At 41.5% G+C, this 16,995-nt stretch overlaps 1 protein-coding gene across 1 annotated transcript in view; it reads right to left on the bottom strand.

The window, feature by feature from the left end:
- The window catches only part of LOC144529234 (uncharacterized), a 32,681-nt gene that overhangs the window by 14,209 nt on the left and 1,477 nt on the right, over positions 1 to 16,995 (bottom strand). Inside the window, 4 exon segments of the mRNA XM_078268239.1 lie at positions 1 to 272; positions 2,361 to 4,139; positions 7,152 to 7,305; positions 12,037 to 13,040. Of these exon segments, the coding sequence (XP_078124365.1) occupies positions 1 to 272; positions 2,361 to 4,139; positions 7,152 to 7,305; positions 12,037 to 13,040 (3,209 nt within the window).

The raw sequence follows: 16,995 nt of genomic DNA, 5'->3' as shown, positions 1-16,995 counted from the left end.
TTTCCATGTGTTGAGTTTGTCTTTGATGAAGCTGTGAGGACTGAGCTTCTCTTCATCATCTTCACTCTTCACAGGGACAGGAGTGAATTGGAACTTGGTGATATCAGCCTCCTCCAGCCCTTGAAGCTGGTCTCCCTCCTGACTGATACACAGTTCCTCCTGTTCCTCTTTAATGTGTGGGGGGGGCTCTGGCTCCTCCTGGTCCACACTGGAGCTACACTCCTGCTGCTCAGGGGGAACCTCTTCTTTAACTACCGACAGCTGCTGCACCGCTAAAGGAAACAGGAAACACACACAGACGTCAGGAAACAGAATCAAGACAGACTCTAATCAATAATAATTTAAAAAATCATATTTATACCAGGGCTGGAAACTTTTTTTTTTTAAGTTAGGTTTTATCCCCCATCCACATCTCAAAGCTGCAATCTAAGGTCAAGGCTAAACTTGGCTTCCTACATAGAAACCACTCCACTTTCACCCTTTCTGCCAAACTCACTCTTATTCAGATGCCCATTCTTTCCTTGTTAGATTATGGTGACACAATATACAGGGTTGCAATAGCACTCTATCAAAATTCGACACTCTATACCACTCTGCTTTCCGGTTTGCCACAAATACCCTATTCAACAAACACCACTGCACCCTTTACTCACTAGTCAACCTGCCCTATCTTCACACTCGCCGTAAGATTTACTGGTTTACTTTCATTAACAAGACCCTTCTTGGCAGATCACCTCCTAACTTGCTTGCTGCAGCCAATGTCTGTCACATACAATACCGGGACCTCACTTCACATTCAAATAAGCCATCCCAAAACCAACTCTGCCTCTGGTCTCGCATGTTTTTAATCTGCCGCCACTTGCAACAGGAATGCTCCACAAAAGACATCATAATTTCCCAGCTACACATTTGTAACATTTCTCCCTTTCTTATTCACCCATGTACCTGTGCACTTCTCCTGTTATACGTGTTGACTGCTGTCTGTGTTCTCTTTTACGAAATTAATTAAAGCGTAACTCTCGCCAAAATGCAACCTAGGGTCTTTTTGTGAATGTACCCGAGTCAAACTTTCGTTTAAAAGCATATTAAGGACGGAAGCGCCACTTTTAAGATGTACCGTCTTTTTGTTTTTCGGTCAAATGGCCTTTTGAATGGGAGTAATAGGGGCACTTTTATGCTAGCCTCAAAATAGCTATTTTTAAAACACTAAAAAGGCTCGACACAACATGAGACTTTGCTCGAAGTATCACCAGGGGCTCTACACCTTAACTACACCGGTGCACAATTGATATACTAAATCTGTGGCTACTTGTTTTGACTGCTGAGGTGGTAGTGGCCGGAAACAAGAGCTACGGTGAGTTGTTTAAAACCTCTTTTTAGTAAACTCTGGGTACACAAACAATGTTCTCAATGCTCGAGTTCCTGTGTAGAGACCCTGGTGATACTTGGAGCAAAGTTTCATGTTGTGTCGAACCTTCTTAGTGTTTAAAAATAGCTATTTTGAGGCTAGCATAAAAGTGTCCCTATTACTCCCATTCAAAAGGCCATTTGACCGAAAAACGAAAATACGGTAAATCTTAAAAGTGGCGCTTCCGTCCTAAATATGCTTTTAAACGAAAGTTTGACTCGGGTACATTCACAAAAAGACACTAGGTTGCATTTTGGCGAGAGTCACGCTTTAAGTTGTTACTTTAAATTGCATTTTGTGTCATTTTAAACTGCACGTACGGCCAATGTAATTTATCTTCTAGCCCTCTTCCCCTATGTGGTTTTGTCACTTGTCAGGCTGCCATTGTAAATAAGAACTTGTTCTTAATGACTTGCCTGTAAAAATAAAAGGTAAAATAAAAAAAAGGAACCATTCACATGTTCATCATTTTAATATTGTTGTCTCGGTATCCGTTGTCTTTGAGCAACAGTCAACAGTTAACACAAAGACTGGCTCTTTGCTAGCCCCGGCTAACATTAGCATAGCTATTGTAGAAATAAAATAAACTGGAGCTTAAAAAGAGTCATCATTTATTTGTCAACTATTAAATGAGTCACAACTATTTTGTTAACCAATTAATCAGTTTGAGTCTTTTTTTTTTATGAAAAAAAGTAAATCTTTGATTGCAGCTTTTTAAATGTGAATATGTTCTAGTTTCTTTTCTCTTCTGTGACAGTAAACTAAATACCTTTGAGTTTTGGACAAAACAAGACATTTGAGGACGTAATCTTTAGTTTTGGGAAACATTGATCAACATTTTTCATAATTTTCTGACATTTTAGAGACCAAACAAATAATCCATTAATCCAGAAAATACTCCACAGATTACTCGACAATGAATATAATTGTCAGTTGCAGCCCTAAAACAAACCTGAGCCGCTGAATGGATTCTCTCCTGTGTGGATTCTCACGTGTCTTCTCACACACCAAATCTTGCCAAATAGTTTCCCATACTCAGAGAGGCTGAATGATTTCTTGCGAGTATTACATCCATCATGTTCCAGAGAGTTAAAATCTGACGGACGTTCTCTGGTCTCCAGAGAATTGCTAACAACACTATCTCCCATAACTGGTTGTAAAAGTGGATGTGGATGTGAATTCCTGGCTGGTTCTGGTCCTCCACAGTCCTCTCCATCAGCTTCTGTTTCCATGTGTTGAGTTTCTCTGCTGGCTGGAGGCTCTGCCTCTCTGTTCTCCTCAGTTTGACTCTGATGAAGCTGTGACGACTTACGACCAACACATTTATGTTTTTTGAGATGCCGAGGACAAGTGAATCTTTGGTCACAAACACTGCAGCTGTACTTCTTCTCCCCTGTGTGAGTTCTCATGTGTCTTTTCAGTTGTCCACTTTCAGTGAAAGCTTTACCACACACTGAGCAGCTGAAAGGCTTTTCCCCTGTGTGTATTCTCATGTGTGTCTGTAAATGTCCACTCCGTGCAAAAGACTTCTTACAGACCGAGCAGCTGAAAGGTTTCTCTCCTGTATGAGTTATCATGTGTCTCGTCAGGCTTCCCTTGGTTCCAAATCTTTTCTCACAGTCAGAGCAACTAAATTGTCTCTCATCTGCACTACATCTTGACTGATTTTTTGAAGAGTTTAAACCTGACTGAGGCTCTGCCTCTCCGTTCTCCTCACTTTGACCCTGATGAAGCTGTGACGACCGACAACATTTGTGTGTTTTGAACGGCGAATGCCAGGCAAATGTTTTGTGACAAACACTGCAGCTAAATGGCTTCTCTCCTGTGTGGATTCTCATGTGTGTCTGTAAATTTCCACTCCGTGTAAAACATTTCTTACAGACGGAGCAACTGAAAGCTTTTTCTCCTATGTGATTTATCACGTGATTCTTCAGACTTCCCTTGGTTCCAAATCTTTTACCACACTCAGAGCAGCTAAATGTTTTCTCATCAGCATTACATCTTGAACCATTCACACTGCAGTTAAATTGGTTCTCTCCCGTATGAGTTCTCATGTGTGTCTTCAGTTGTCCATTTTCAGTGAAAGCTTTACCACACTCAGAGCAGCTGAAAGGCCTCTCTCCTGTGTGGATTCTCATGTGTTTTTTTAAACTTCCACTCTGTGTAAAACATTTCTTACAGACTGAGCAGCTGAAAAGTTTCTCTCCTGTATGAGTTATCATGTGTCTATTCAGACTTCCCTTGTGGCCAAATCTTCTCCCACACTCAGAGCAGCTGAATGTTTTCTTACATCTTGAATCATGTTTCAGAGAGTTTAAAGCTGACTTAGATTCTCTGGACTCCTTCCAATCAGCATTGTCATCAGTCTCAGGTTCAGAAGAGTCTCCAGTCTGGTCTCCAGTCTCTGGTTGTAAAAGTGGATGTGAGTTCCTGACTGGTTCTGGTCCTCCGCAGTCCTCTCCATCAGCTTCTGTTTCCATGTGTTGAGTTTGTCTTTGATGAAGCTGTGAGGACTGAGCTTTCTCTTCATCATCTTCACTCTTCACAGGGACAGGAGTGAATGGGAACTTGGTGATATCAGCCTCCTCCAGCTTTTGAAGCTGCTCTCCCTCCTGACTGCTCCACAGTTCCTCCTGTTCCTCTTTAATGTGTGGGGGGGGCTCTGGCTCCTGCTGGTCCACACTGGAGCTACACTCCTGCTGCTCCTCTTCACCAACTATCTGTTCTATGTCTGAAACACAGAAATACAATTATTATTTATTTAATAATTTAATTTATTATTTACTTATTATTGTATATTTTGAACTTTTCAACAAAAACAAGTTCCTTCCTGAGACTATTTAGCAGAGCCACCGTTGCTGCCTTTGGAGCTTAGCACAGCCCAAGATAATTGTAATTGGCTTAAAGAAATGCAAACGAGGAAGAGCGTATTTTTCTCCCAGGGCTTGACATTAACTTTTTGAGGCACTTGTCCTTTGGACAAGTACATTTACGTTTCACTTGTCCATGCACAAAAGTCACTTGTCCGGGTAAAGATATATCATTTTATAAATTTTTGTTTGTGTGTGTGTTTTGCTAATGCAGAATTCGAACAAACCGTTGAAAGCATCCAAACACTATCAACATTAATAAAATTCAGTTGACACAATAGAAACAAACGTGTCCCAACAATAGATTTCCCCTTCAACAAGAAAAAAGGATCTCCAGACTCCATAACACAAAGTAATGTGTTGCACGCTGGTGTGCAGTGTATCACCAGAGGTAGTGGTGACAATTCAGCATATACTATAGCCTATCTAAAATAATTTTGTAGACATAACAATGGATAGTGCCCCTAAATGTTGGTGTTAACTTTTTTTTTTTCTTCCTACAATTTCACTTTCTACCCGGCAGAGGCTGATTTTTACCATGGGATCCTTTAAAAAGGTGTAGCTACTTTACAGTTGATGATTAACTGACATTAAATCCGGTAAGTCGCGGAGCTGAGGTTTTAAAATAACTGACGGACAAACGAGCAGTGGAGTAGTAACACTACGAGGCAGAGAGCTGGCCGCTAAATGAGTCAAATTAACTTATTGCTTCATCCACACAAAGCACATTGCTATTGCCACGAGTGACATCTGTATTCGGCTCATTTTTTGTTAACGATGTGGCGACGGAGTAACGTTAAGGCGGAGTTAGCAAGCTAACGTTAGCCAACTAACACCGGCTGGCTGGCTTGCTGGTTCCGCTGTGCTTTTATGCTGCATCGGTTACAGAGAAGGAGCTGAACAGAGGGCTGGGTCTAACGTTAGCGATCTGCTGACCCACCGCCGCTGGGTCTAACGTTAGAGGTCCACTGACCCATTGCCGCTGGGTCTAACGTTAGTTAATGTATTTGTTTCAAATCAGTAAAATAAAATCGGTAACATAGACATAATGAGTGACACATAACGTGAAGTAACATGGCATTTTATTTTGTTTGAGTTTTAACTTAAGTAAATTTCTCTTCCACTTCCCCTACAAAAAAATCCATTTGTCCAAGCGGACAAGCCTTAGATTGATGGTTCGGAGTAATTTCACCCTAGGGTCCTTTGCACCAAGACCTCGAGCCAAACAACCCCCCAGAAGCTTTTTTCACCTGGATCGAACATTGGGCAAGTTAGCGTTATCAGCTGGTTAGTTTAGTGCAGGCGCTAACGGATCCAGGTTTGTATCTCGTAAATTACCCCACTAATAATGCCCAAAATGATACCAAACTTCTACTGTAGTACAACGATGGATTGGAAAGTTTGTAAGTACTCCAGGATTTTATTTAAATAACACTTGCCTGCTGGCTTCTGCTCTCTGCTGCTACTGCTACCGGGCAGTAAGAGTGCTTAGGGACGTCTACAAATTACAACACCGAAAAGAGATACAACAAAAATATTTATTAATTTAAATGATTAAATAAGGTAGTCTCCAAAGTTACCTCAATTAGAACTTGTCTTCTGCTAGATGTACTATAGCACTTACTTAATATATACATAAATATTTTTGTTGTATCTTTCTTTTCGGTGTTGTAATTTGTAGACGTCACGCTAGGTTATCATTTTCAGCAGCTAACAGTATTAGACTGAGCTCGTTTAATATAACCTGCTTTGGAGCACGTTAGGGGTGCAGCATAAGTGAGCATGGTGATGTACGCAGGTAACAGGTTACCTACGTCATAACCCTCCCAAAAAAAAACAGGGACAAACCTGAATTTATATCACTAACCCAAAATCCTGCTTCACAGTATAGGCCTCAGGTGTCCAAAAATAAAAACAAAAATGTCAGGTTATAAACACTATTTCAAATACAAAAAATGCATTCATTGCTAAAGCTACACTTAGTAAGTTGCAAAATAAAAGTTATAATGACTTCTGGAAGGAGGTTAGAGCCATGAACAGTTGTAAAATGTCTTTATATTTTAAACATTGAGGGAGTCAGTGGCTCAGATGTAACCTGCCAGATGTGGCAGCAACATTATAATGTATTAATAAATAATTGTATTGGGAGGAATAGTTTGGAGCATCTAAAATAACCCAATGCCGCCCTCTTCTGGCCAACATAGAACACTTCCTTACATGTACTTTTCAAAAAATATATCTTTTGTACCTTCTTTTAAACTGCATTATACTCATACTTTGTTTGATTGAAGGATGATACTGTCTCCTTGTGGCGTTTTTACAGAAAAAGCAACATGCAGAGACTAAATGTGGCTTATAATGATGCCATGAGACTGCTTCTTACAATGTCTGGCTCCGGCCCTGAGCAGCAGAGAAGAAAGCGCTCCAGAGGGTCGTCACCAGCGCCCAGAAGATCATTGGCTGCCCTCTCCCCTCACCTGGATGATCTTAACAGTCCCCACTGCCTCAAAAAAGCCCAGAGCAAACTACAAGATCCATCTCAACCCAGACTCTCTGTTTGATGCTGCAGACGTTTCAGGACAATTAAATCACAGACAAAGAGACTCAGAGTTTTTATCCAAAAAGTTTTTAGGATGAATCGTGCAGTGTATGTCTTGTATGTCTGTGTTTTTGTGTCTTTACCTTCTTTTTTAAATCCTCCCTCTTTTATACATTCTGTAGTGACTTTTCGAGGCTCTTTAATATTGTTATTCACCTATTTTTTGCACTGCTGCTGATGTTTTGCACTGAAAGTACAGCATCCAATTTCATTGTACATTGACAATAAAGACTATTCTATTCAACAAAATATCTAACAGCAATCATCATCTGACCTTGATGGTTGAAGCAGGGCGAGGACGTGTGGTCAGTGCGGCTCGAGTCCATGTTAAAGTGCTTCCTGGAACTTTCCTCCGCAAACTGCCAAACTCTCTTTGAACGTAAAATCAAACGTCCGTCTGGCACCGTCCTCCTCGAGTTCTCTCGGGCCTGCATTGGAGAAAAGAATATGCAACTCACAACGAGGTGAAGAAACAACACGTGTTACTCTGCAGTTGATAATCACGGACGTAGAAGTTGAAAATACAGGAAATACTTTGGAGAAAGAACATCAACGGTGAAAAGTAAGAGCAGGGATTTAGTATCTTGGACCGAGGATGAGGTGGGACTGTTACTGAAAGGTCTGGAAGCCTATCTTACGGATAACACTGATGGACGCGCGTCTTCGCTTCCAAATGTCTCCGTTTGCGCCCGTCCAGACTATAACACAACCCCAAAACGGGGGCAGCGGTGATTCCAAATGTTGAGGTTTTAGGGGCTTGGAAACGCCGAATTAGTGTGGACGCGAAACGTAAACGTAGCTAAAATATATTTGCTTGATGCAGCCTCGCACAGTGTCTTTAAGCTACTGGGACCTTGAATTTCCCCTTGGGGATCAATAAAGTATCTATCTATCTATGCCATACTCTGTGGCAGCTTGGGAAGCTGAAGTAATCAAATAAAATGAACGAACAACAAACGTAGAGCTTTACAACTAAATCTACAAACCATTCAGCCACTATAATGTATTGAATGTGAAACTATTTGTTGTCTTGCACCTCTACGCTTTTCTTGGCCAGGTCGCCGTTGCAAATGAGAACCTGTTCTCAACGGCCTACCTGGTTAAATAAAGGTTAAATCAAAAAAATATATATAAACAACAGTCTCCTGCGGGTATTCCCAGGATACCTGCCGCTGATCTGAGCCCTGCTGGACTCAGTTCAGTCCGGTCTGATGAAAACCACAGCAGCATTTATGTTTTGAGTGAGTGAGGAAACGGTTTCTAACCCAGAAACAGTCTTGTTGTTCAACTGCTTAGTCAACAGCGACACCCTGTGGTCACATCTGGTATGTGCAGCAGTAAAGGCAGAGCCAGGGAAGTGTGTGTTCTCCTGTTTTACACACACTGACCACCACCGTTTAGTCTTCAAATTACAACAACTTGTGCAGCATTTGTGTTTCTCTGAAGTAACCCAGCAAACCCGCCTCCACTGTAACTCTTCTACCGTATAACTCCTAACGAGCCCGGCTCCGCTGTGTACAGCTGGGTTTATAGTAAACACATCGTCATTAACCACGACCATTAGTCGAAGCTGAACGCGGATGTTCGTGTCGGACTCGGTGTGAAAAGCTCGAACCTTTAAAGTCACCAACACTAGCGAATATGTAGCTTCTTTTCGAGCCCCGGTGTGAGCAGGCCTTTAGCAGGAGCTAGCTGCAGCTAACGCTAGCTTAGCACGGACACATTAGCAGCAATAAACGCGTTTCCGGTCAGAGGGAAGAAAACAAACCTGCTCTGCGTCGCTTTGGTTCAGCTTTTAAAACCACATCCAGCCGTCCGGGATGTTTCTTTCTGTAGGAAACCGAACACTGCGCGACTTCTGCTTCGGAAGCTTCTTTTTCTTCATCTTCTTTGTGTTTTTTTGGAGGATTGAAACATCACCGTCTGCACCGGAGAATTCTCGCAGCAGTTCCGCTCGCCCTTCAAAATAAAAGCTCCTGAATATTATACGTTGATAGAATAGCATCTTTGTCATTGAGTACGTTTACATGCACACCAATATTCCATTATTATAATATTATTATTCTGAATATGACAACATTATTAATTTGATACAGGTCATTTAAACAGCATATTCTGGCCTTTTTAAGAACAGAACAGAACAGTGCCTAGCTTCCCTACCCAGACTGCACGTCTCTGCTGCGGACCTGATAAGAAGGAGAAACACAGCTACTTTTAAACGTTATCAAAGACTTGGATATCAGGTTTTTGGATACGCGCACACATCGCTACGCTGACCTCTTCAAGAAGCTGGTTGAAGGAATGAAAGAGGGACGCTGTGTTCACACGGTCCAACAAGTCCTCCACCCCTGGTAAACTTTGAAAAAAATGTATTTTGCATGGCTACATGTAAAGGGGAATAATAGTGGAATATTCACTTTCATTAGCCATGTAAACAGCTTAGTCGGAATATCGTCTTTTTCGGAATAAGGGCAAAAAACGGAATATTATGTGCATGTAAACGTAGTCAATGTTTCAACGAATCACTGTTTAGCAGCTCTTAGTTTGACAGTATAAATACTTTACCAGTAACTAATCATTAGTGCTTGAATCACAGTTAATCAGTAACTACTCATTAACTAACCAGTTGTTACTTGTTCCCCATTCGGTAACCCTTAACAATAAGGTACACAAAGGTGTAGGTAGTTACAGAGGAACTGAATAAGGAACAACTGGTTAGTTAATGAGTAGTTACTGGTAAATAGACAGTTACTGTATGCGTAGTAGTAGTAGTTACTGACTAACTGTGATTCAAGCACTAATGATTAGTTACTGGTAAACAGAGTTTATTATGGGAGTTATTGTAATAATGAATCATTGGGAAATCAGTTACTCTGTTCATGGGATTTCACAAGTAGTAAAAAAATGTAGACGTCACACAGGACGACTCTCATAATATATTTCAATAATGATATTCACAACACATTTACATTCACATCCAAGGTATATTCTGTAGCATTAGCATTGTTGAAGGCTTAAAAGCAATTGTACGCTGCTGCAGGGCACGCCTTAATCCGGCCACCCTGGGTTTCAAGTGCTGTTGAGCGGTAGTTAAAGGTGCTCTAAGCGATGTCACGCGTTTTTTAGGCTACAACATTTTTTTTGTCACATAGCACAAACATCTCCTCACTATCCGCTAGCTGCCTGTCCCCTGAACACACTCTAAGAAAACGTGGTCTCTGTAAAGAGGCCCAGGCTCCACAAACAGCAACAAAAACAAACTGTGCCAACCTGGGCCCCATTTCAGAAAGCAGGTTTAGTGAAAACTCTGAGTTAGTTAACCCTGAGATGAGAGTAACTCTGGGTTTTCTGTTTCAGAAAGAGAGGGAACTTAACCTCAGAGTCAGTTACTATGGTAACTGAGTCTGTGAACCTAACCTGGTCGGGAGCAGGTTTTCTTCAAGAAACCTCGAGTTTCTCTCAGTCTCCTCCCTCTGATACAACACTCTTTAATTTCCTCATTCATTCATTTGTTATCGGCATGAATAAAAACAATTGTGTTGGTTTATTAACCATGTTAGGTAGACTATAAAACGTTTTTGTTTTCTAAAAACATGGCATTTCCTTGTGTTGACGATCCTGTTGATGAAGAAGCTGCTTTACTTCGCAGGGTGTTGTCGGGAGATGATATTGAAGCCCTGACATTTTAATTTTCAGATAACTATTTGAGCGGTATTGTTTTTCTTCCCAGTCTGTTATGCAGCCTAGGCTACATAACCTTATCCGTCCTCATATCGCTAACGTCAACCATCTTGGGCATGCTCTACATCCCACTAGATTATTTGTGTCACATTCATTTTTTTTGAAAACGGCAGTTTTCTTTACAACATTGGTGATGCAATTAACATTTTGACAAACTTTGCAGCCTGATTTTGGACATTTAATGTTCCTGGGCTTTGAGAAGAACAGCTCTAATGGCCTCTGTGCTCGACCCAGTGATGGAGACCCTGCAGTCTGTAAAGGCGCAAAGTGCATTTGGCCAGCGAGTTCGACACAGTTTACGGCTCCACTGATGCATATTGTCACTGGACAACTAACAACAATCGCCATTTTGTTGTTTACGCACCAAATGACCACAGCAAACAGTCCAATGGCCGTTCTATTCATTTTATTTCCATACAAGGACTCCATGAAGACTCCAGAGACTGTTGATATTCACTCCATGCAGATTTGTTACATTTTAACAACCAAACCGAGCTGCCTCGGACACATCAACTTACCACCGGCGATAGTCAGTCGAATAGACAACTGAATCTAAGTTTCATATGACTCTCTTCTTATACAGCGTTGTGGTCGGTGTCAGTTGGACACATTCACGCCCACAGTTACCTCATGTTGGTTACATCTTTAGATGGAGCTGAACTGGTGATATTTTTACTTCTAACAGTCCTCTTAACTTCCTTTTCTTAAGTACACCTAGGTCGTTGTGACCCAGACAACTACTACTAACGTACATGCTAGTCAACAGATGGTTTACTTCAAATGATTTCACTTTATTTCATCCTGGAGAGTACTCAGCATGTCCTGGTGTACCACACCGGTCATATCAAACGATTATATTTCTTTTCTTTATTAGCTTTACCATGGCCTAATTAGTGGCATAGGAGACACTATACATGTCAAAAGACCTTAATCATGTTGGTGTCACTGATCATATTACCTTGGAACATAGCAATGCACAAGTGAGTTTTTATAGTTTTATACAGATCATAATATGTCCATCTCAGCTTTGATTCAAAGATAAAACTCCTCCTCTCCCTGACAGGAAACACCATGCTAGGCTAACTTCCCTATGCTACCTCCATCACATCTCCCTTGTTTAAACTAAAGATAGCTTTCAACCTGCACTTCCTGTCTCCCTGACACAGAGAGAAAAGTCTCCTCTCAGAGACTGCTGGGCCTAAATTGTCCTTAAACATGATACACAAAATTAAAACATTTCTGATTTCTTGATTATAGGACAGACATTACAAGACAAAACAATATCTAATAAAATATTTAAAGTAAGAGTGTAGTTTTTCCTACCACACAATATAATGTCTTCTATCTAGATGTTGATACATAAAGATTTTTGTTTGATACCTGAGAAGTTTTGCTTGGACTTAAAGGCACAAACGTTATTCCATGTCATCAGTCTCAGGTTCAGAAGAGTCTCCAGTCTGGTCTTCAGTCTCTGGTTGTAAAAGTGGATGTGAGTTCCTGGCTGGTTCTGGTCCTCCACCGTCCTCTCCATCAGCTTTTGTTTCCATCGGACCAACACATTTATGTGTTTTGACATCAGAACGCCAGACAAATCTTTTGTTACAAACACTGCAGCTGAATCTTTTCTCTCCTGTGTGGACTGTCATGTGTGACCGTAAACTTCCTCTCTGTGTAAAAGATTTCTTACAGACTGAGCAGCTAAATGGCTTCTCTCCTGTGTGAGTTCTCATGTGGTTCTTCAGGGTTCCACTATCAGTGAAAGCTTTTCCACACTGAGAGCAGCTGAAAGGTTTCTCTCCTGTGTGGATTCTCATGTGTTTTTGTAAATGTCCACTCTGTGTAAAATATTTCTTACAGAATGAGCAGCTAAAAGGTTTTTCACCTGTATGAGTTCTCATGTGTCTCTTCAGATTTCCAGTTTGGCCAAATCTTCTCCCACACTCAGAGCAGCTGAATGTTTTCTTATGTCTTGAATCATGTTTCAGAGAGTTTAAAGCTGACTGAGGTTCTCTGGTCTCCTTCCAATCAGCACTGTCATCAGTCTCAGGTTCAGAAGAGATTCCAGTCTGGTCTTCAGTCTCTGGTTGTAAAAGTGGATGTGAGTTCCTGGCTGGTTCTGGTCCTCCACAGTCCTCTCCATCAGCTTCTGTTTCCAAGTGTTGAGTTTGTTTTTGATGAAGCTGTGAGGACTGAGCTTCCTCTTCATCATCTTCACTCTTCACAGGGACAGGAGTGAATGGGAACTTGGTGATATCAGCCTCCTCCAGCCCTTGAAGCTGCTCTCCCTCCTGACTGCTCCACAGTTCCTCCTGTTCCTCTTTAATGTGTGGGGGGGGCTCTGACTCCTGTTGGTCCACACTGGAGCTACACTCCTGCTGCTCCTCTTCACCAACTATTACTTCCAGAACATCTTGAGGTAAAGCTGAAACACAGACAGTGTGAATATTTGTACAATTTACCGTTTACAATTCCATTAAACGTGGCAAAATCCAATACTGAAAATTATTCAGCAACAATTTTAAGAAGACGGTTCCTCAAATTTAAGGATATGTTGATTTTGTTTGTCTTCAATGACTATAGACTAAATATATCTGGGTTTTTGTTAGTAGTTAACAAGCTTCTGTTGTTAGTCCGAAGGAAGCGTAGCTCTAAGATGAAGCCCACGGTCCACCACAAACCTGTTGAAGTTTCTAAAGGCTGCTTTAGGCTGCATTCACACTTCCTGCATTGCTGCACGGAGGAGTAGGGTCTGTTGTGTTAGTGTGTGTGAGAGTGTGTGTGAGAGTGAGTGAGTAAGTAAGAGAGAGAGAGAGCATATACGGCAGTATGTGTGGCGGTCAACATTGATTATGTGCGTAGCTCTAAGACGAAGCCCACGGTTCACCACAAACCTGGACAAGTTTCTAAAGGCTGCTTTAGGCTCAACACCAGGGCCGGTTCTAGCCTGCTATATTAGGGTGGGCAGGTAGAAGAAATAGGTTGGCTGAATGCTTATTAGCTAAATGCAGGGTTTTCCCTGCTATTATACAGCTTAGGCGCAGCGCCCAACTGTTTTTGCGCACCGCCTACATAGATACGCCTACAATTTTAGGCCTACGCATATAAACGTAAAAACAACGGGAGAGCATTTGGACAATGAGCCGACCGTTATTATTATACATCCAGGGAACCGACACACGGGACGGGCGTCCACTCGTTGTCTTCAGCACACACATGCCGCATGATAGTTCACATATACAGTGGCAGAAACAGTGTCTCACACACACACACAGCCACACACAATGATCATGTTTCATTGGACAGTTACCATGCCACTTGCACATGTTGGTACATGTCAGCGCATGGGTCCACTACGTGACAATAGGCCTGTCATGATAACAAATTTTACTGGACGATAAATTGTCCCAGAAATTATTGCGATAAGCGATAATATTGTCGTTCCGAGATCATTTTCATCTAATATAATGATAATGGCATAATAATGCAGGTACACCTTTTCAAAGATCAATACACTTTTATTTCTAAAGAATATTTAACACTGGAACTGGAAGACATTTTAAATCCACAACATGTCTTTGATCTCCTTTAGTATGTCGTCTTTCACGCTGTTGGACAGTTGTGGAATTGCCGCATGTGACCCGTATGTTCTCCCAGGCCATTCGTACTGGCTGTCAAATGTTTGCAGCATTCGTCGAGTGTTTGTGCAATAGACTACAGACTCTGTACTACATTTAACAATTATTTATTAACACTAAATATTAACTTTAAATAATATATAATTAATAAATTATATCTATCTATATCTGCCACATGGCGAGTAAATGTTTGTACCAAAATAGTTCTGTTTTTCAGTCTTTATTTTGGCGAAGGTACAGCTACTTTTTTCCTGCTCTTCATGGGGGGCGGGTCGACAAACACACACACACACACACACACACACACACGCACACGCACACGCGCGCCACTTTCCTGAAAAGGCTTGCGAGACATAGTCCACAGCGGCCTGTATGTCCGAGCCTGTCTCCACCGCCTCCACCTGCAGGTTGTCAACTGTGTGCTTTGGAATGAAACGGAGAAAACAGGACGGATATCGCTCGTATACTTTTTTTTTTTTAACTGCAAAGTGAACCGTAAGTAAACCGTGCTCCAACTTTCAACTAGCGTTTTCTCTTCTGTCTCTCTCTCTCTCTCTCTCTCCGCCAGGAGTCCCGCCTCCCTATACAAAGACCACAAATCACTCCTTGTTACGCTATGGAACCGAGAGTGGTCCTCCAGTCTCTTTGGTAGAGAGAGAGAGAGAGAGAGAGAGAGAGAGAGAGAGAGAGAGACAGAGAGAGAGAGAGAGAGAGAGAGAGAGAGAGAGAGAGAGAGAGAGAGAGAGAGAGAGACAGAGAGAGAGAGACAGAGAGAGAGAGAGACAGAGAGAGAGAGAGACAGAGAGAGAGAGAGAGAGAGAGAGAGAGAGAGAGAGAGAGAGAGACGAGAGAGAGAGAGAGAGAGAGAGAGAGAGAGAGAGAGAGACAGAGACAGAGAGAGAGAGACAGAGAGAGAGAGAGAGAGAGAGAGAGAGACAGAGAGAGAGAGAGAGAGAGAGAGAGAGAGAGAGAGAGAGAGAGAGAGAGAGAGAGAGAGAGAGAGAGAGAGACAGAGACAGAGAGAGAGAGAGAGAGACAGAGAGAGAGAGAGAGAGAGAGAGAGAGAGAGAGAGAGAGAGAGAGAGACAGAGACAGAGAGAGAGAGAGAGAGAGAGACAGAGAGAGAGAGAGAGACAAGGAAAACAAACAAGCATGCAAATGGAAATTATCGCTGCCGGAAAAATTATCGAGCTCATTTTTTTTAATCGTGCGATTAATTGATTTATTGACTATCGCGACAGGCCTACATGACAACCTGTATGGAGCGGACCACGTGTGTGCATATTTCGACAGAGTGACAGTGTGAGTGAAGAAATAGATAGACAACAAAACGGAACGAATCAGAGAAGCGAAAGAAAAGTTGTGTCCCGTTCTCTTTATTTATATATTTTATACCGTCCAACCAGTAGAACATGTCCTGTTCTGTAGACATGGTCGTTATTTATTTATTCATGTTGGACCAGTCCAATTTGACTGTCAGTTGAAATAAAGCTTGCGTTTTATTTGTTATGAATCTATTTTGATGCGTTTTCCCATAACGTTTGTAATTTTACGTATGTTTAAAAATGTCTAAATTAATATCGATATCGCATTTTGTCAATATCGTGCAACTCTACCTACGTAGGCTATTGGGGTTGTGCATTGTGTCATTTTGTGCAATACGTACAGGGTTATTCAATTAAAAACTACCACCGCAAGAAGGAGTTAATGTGCTATATAGGTACCTGTCTAATGTATATGAGAGCATGTTTTGTGTTGCATGAGAGTATGTGTTGAGAGATGCTTATTTTCTGTTTTTTGTGTTGTCTTTGTAAAGCTGCGGAACGGACAGAGTCCAAAACTAATTTCCCTTCGGGGACAATAAAGTATATCTTAGTAAAAGTATAAAGAATGTCATCTGCTGGCCAACATGAACTCCCTTACATGTGCATATATACAAGGACAGTGAGACGACTACGTTTACAAGCACACTTTATTACACTATCATTCTGATTATGACAATATTATGCATTTGATACGGGTCATGTGAACAGCATATTCTGTTTGGATGTTCAGAATAAGGTATATTACCAAATTTAGCATTTTCTGATTAAGATGTGTGTGATATGTCGGTAATATTCAGGATTTAGAAGCATTCTTTGGAGATGTATAGAGCACATTCAGAACGTGGGTCTCCATCAGGGTTTTTACTGCAGAATGAAAGAGGGGACGCTGTGTTCACACGCTCCAACATGTCCTCCACTGCTGGGAAACTTTAAAAAGACATCCTGTTTTACACGGCTGCATGTAAACGGAAACATCCGTGGATAAATTCTAGGTTACTTTGACAAATAACTTCTAAACCTGAGTGCTCGATGGTGTTTTAAGCCCCCAACGTCTCCTTTCAGGCAGCACTGCGACCGTTGACTTCAAGGCACCTAACCCTAACTTTAACCAAAACCATAACCATAGCCTAATCCAGGCAGCGCAGCCTGGAAGGAGACATTGGGGGCTTAAAACACCGACAAACGCAAAATACACACACACACACACACACACACACACACACACACACACACACTTACAGACTTTGTTGTTTGTTATGTCAGTTAATGAGCTTTGTGTGCAGGATTAATAATGCCCTAGGGAAGATTTCAGCTGTTTCTCTTGTTGTTTTTCCGCATGGATATTTTTAGATTATTCCAGCATTTTTGGCGTTTTTGTCTCTTTTTCAACATTTGTTGTTGTTTTCAACTATTGTCA

Source organism: Sander vitreus, chromosome 14 (assembly GCF_031162955.1).
Source record: "Sander vitreus isolate 19-12246 chromosome 14, sanVit1, whole genome shotgun sequence".
NCBI lineage: Eukaryota > Metazoa > Chordata > Actinopteri > Perciformes > Percidae > Sander > Sander vitreus.
The sequence above is the reverse complement of the archived record's forward strand: the minus strand, read 5'-3'. Positions and strand labels throughout refer to the sequence as shown.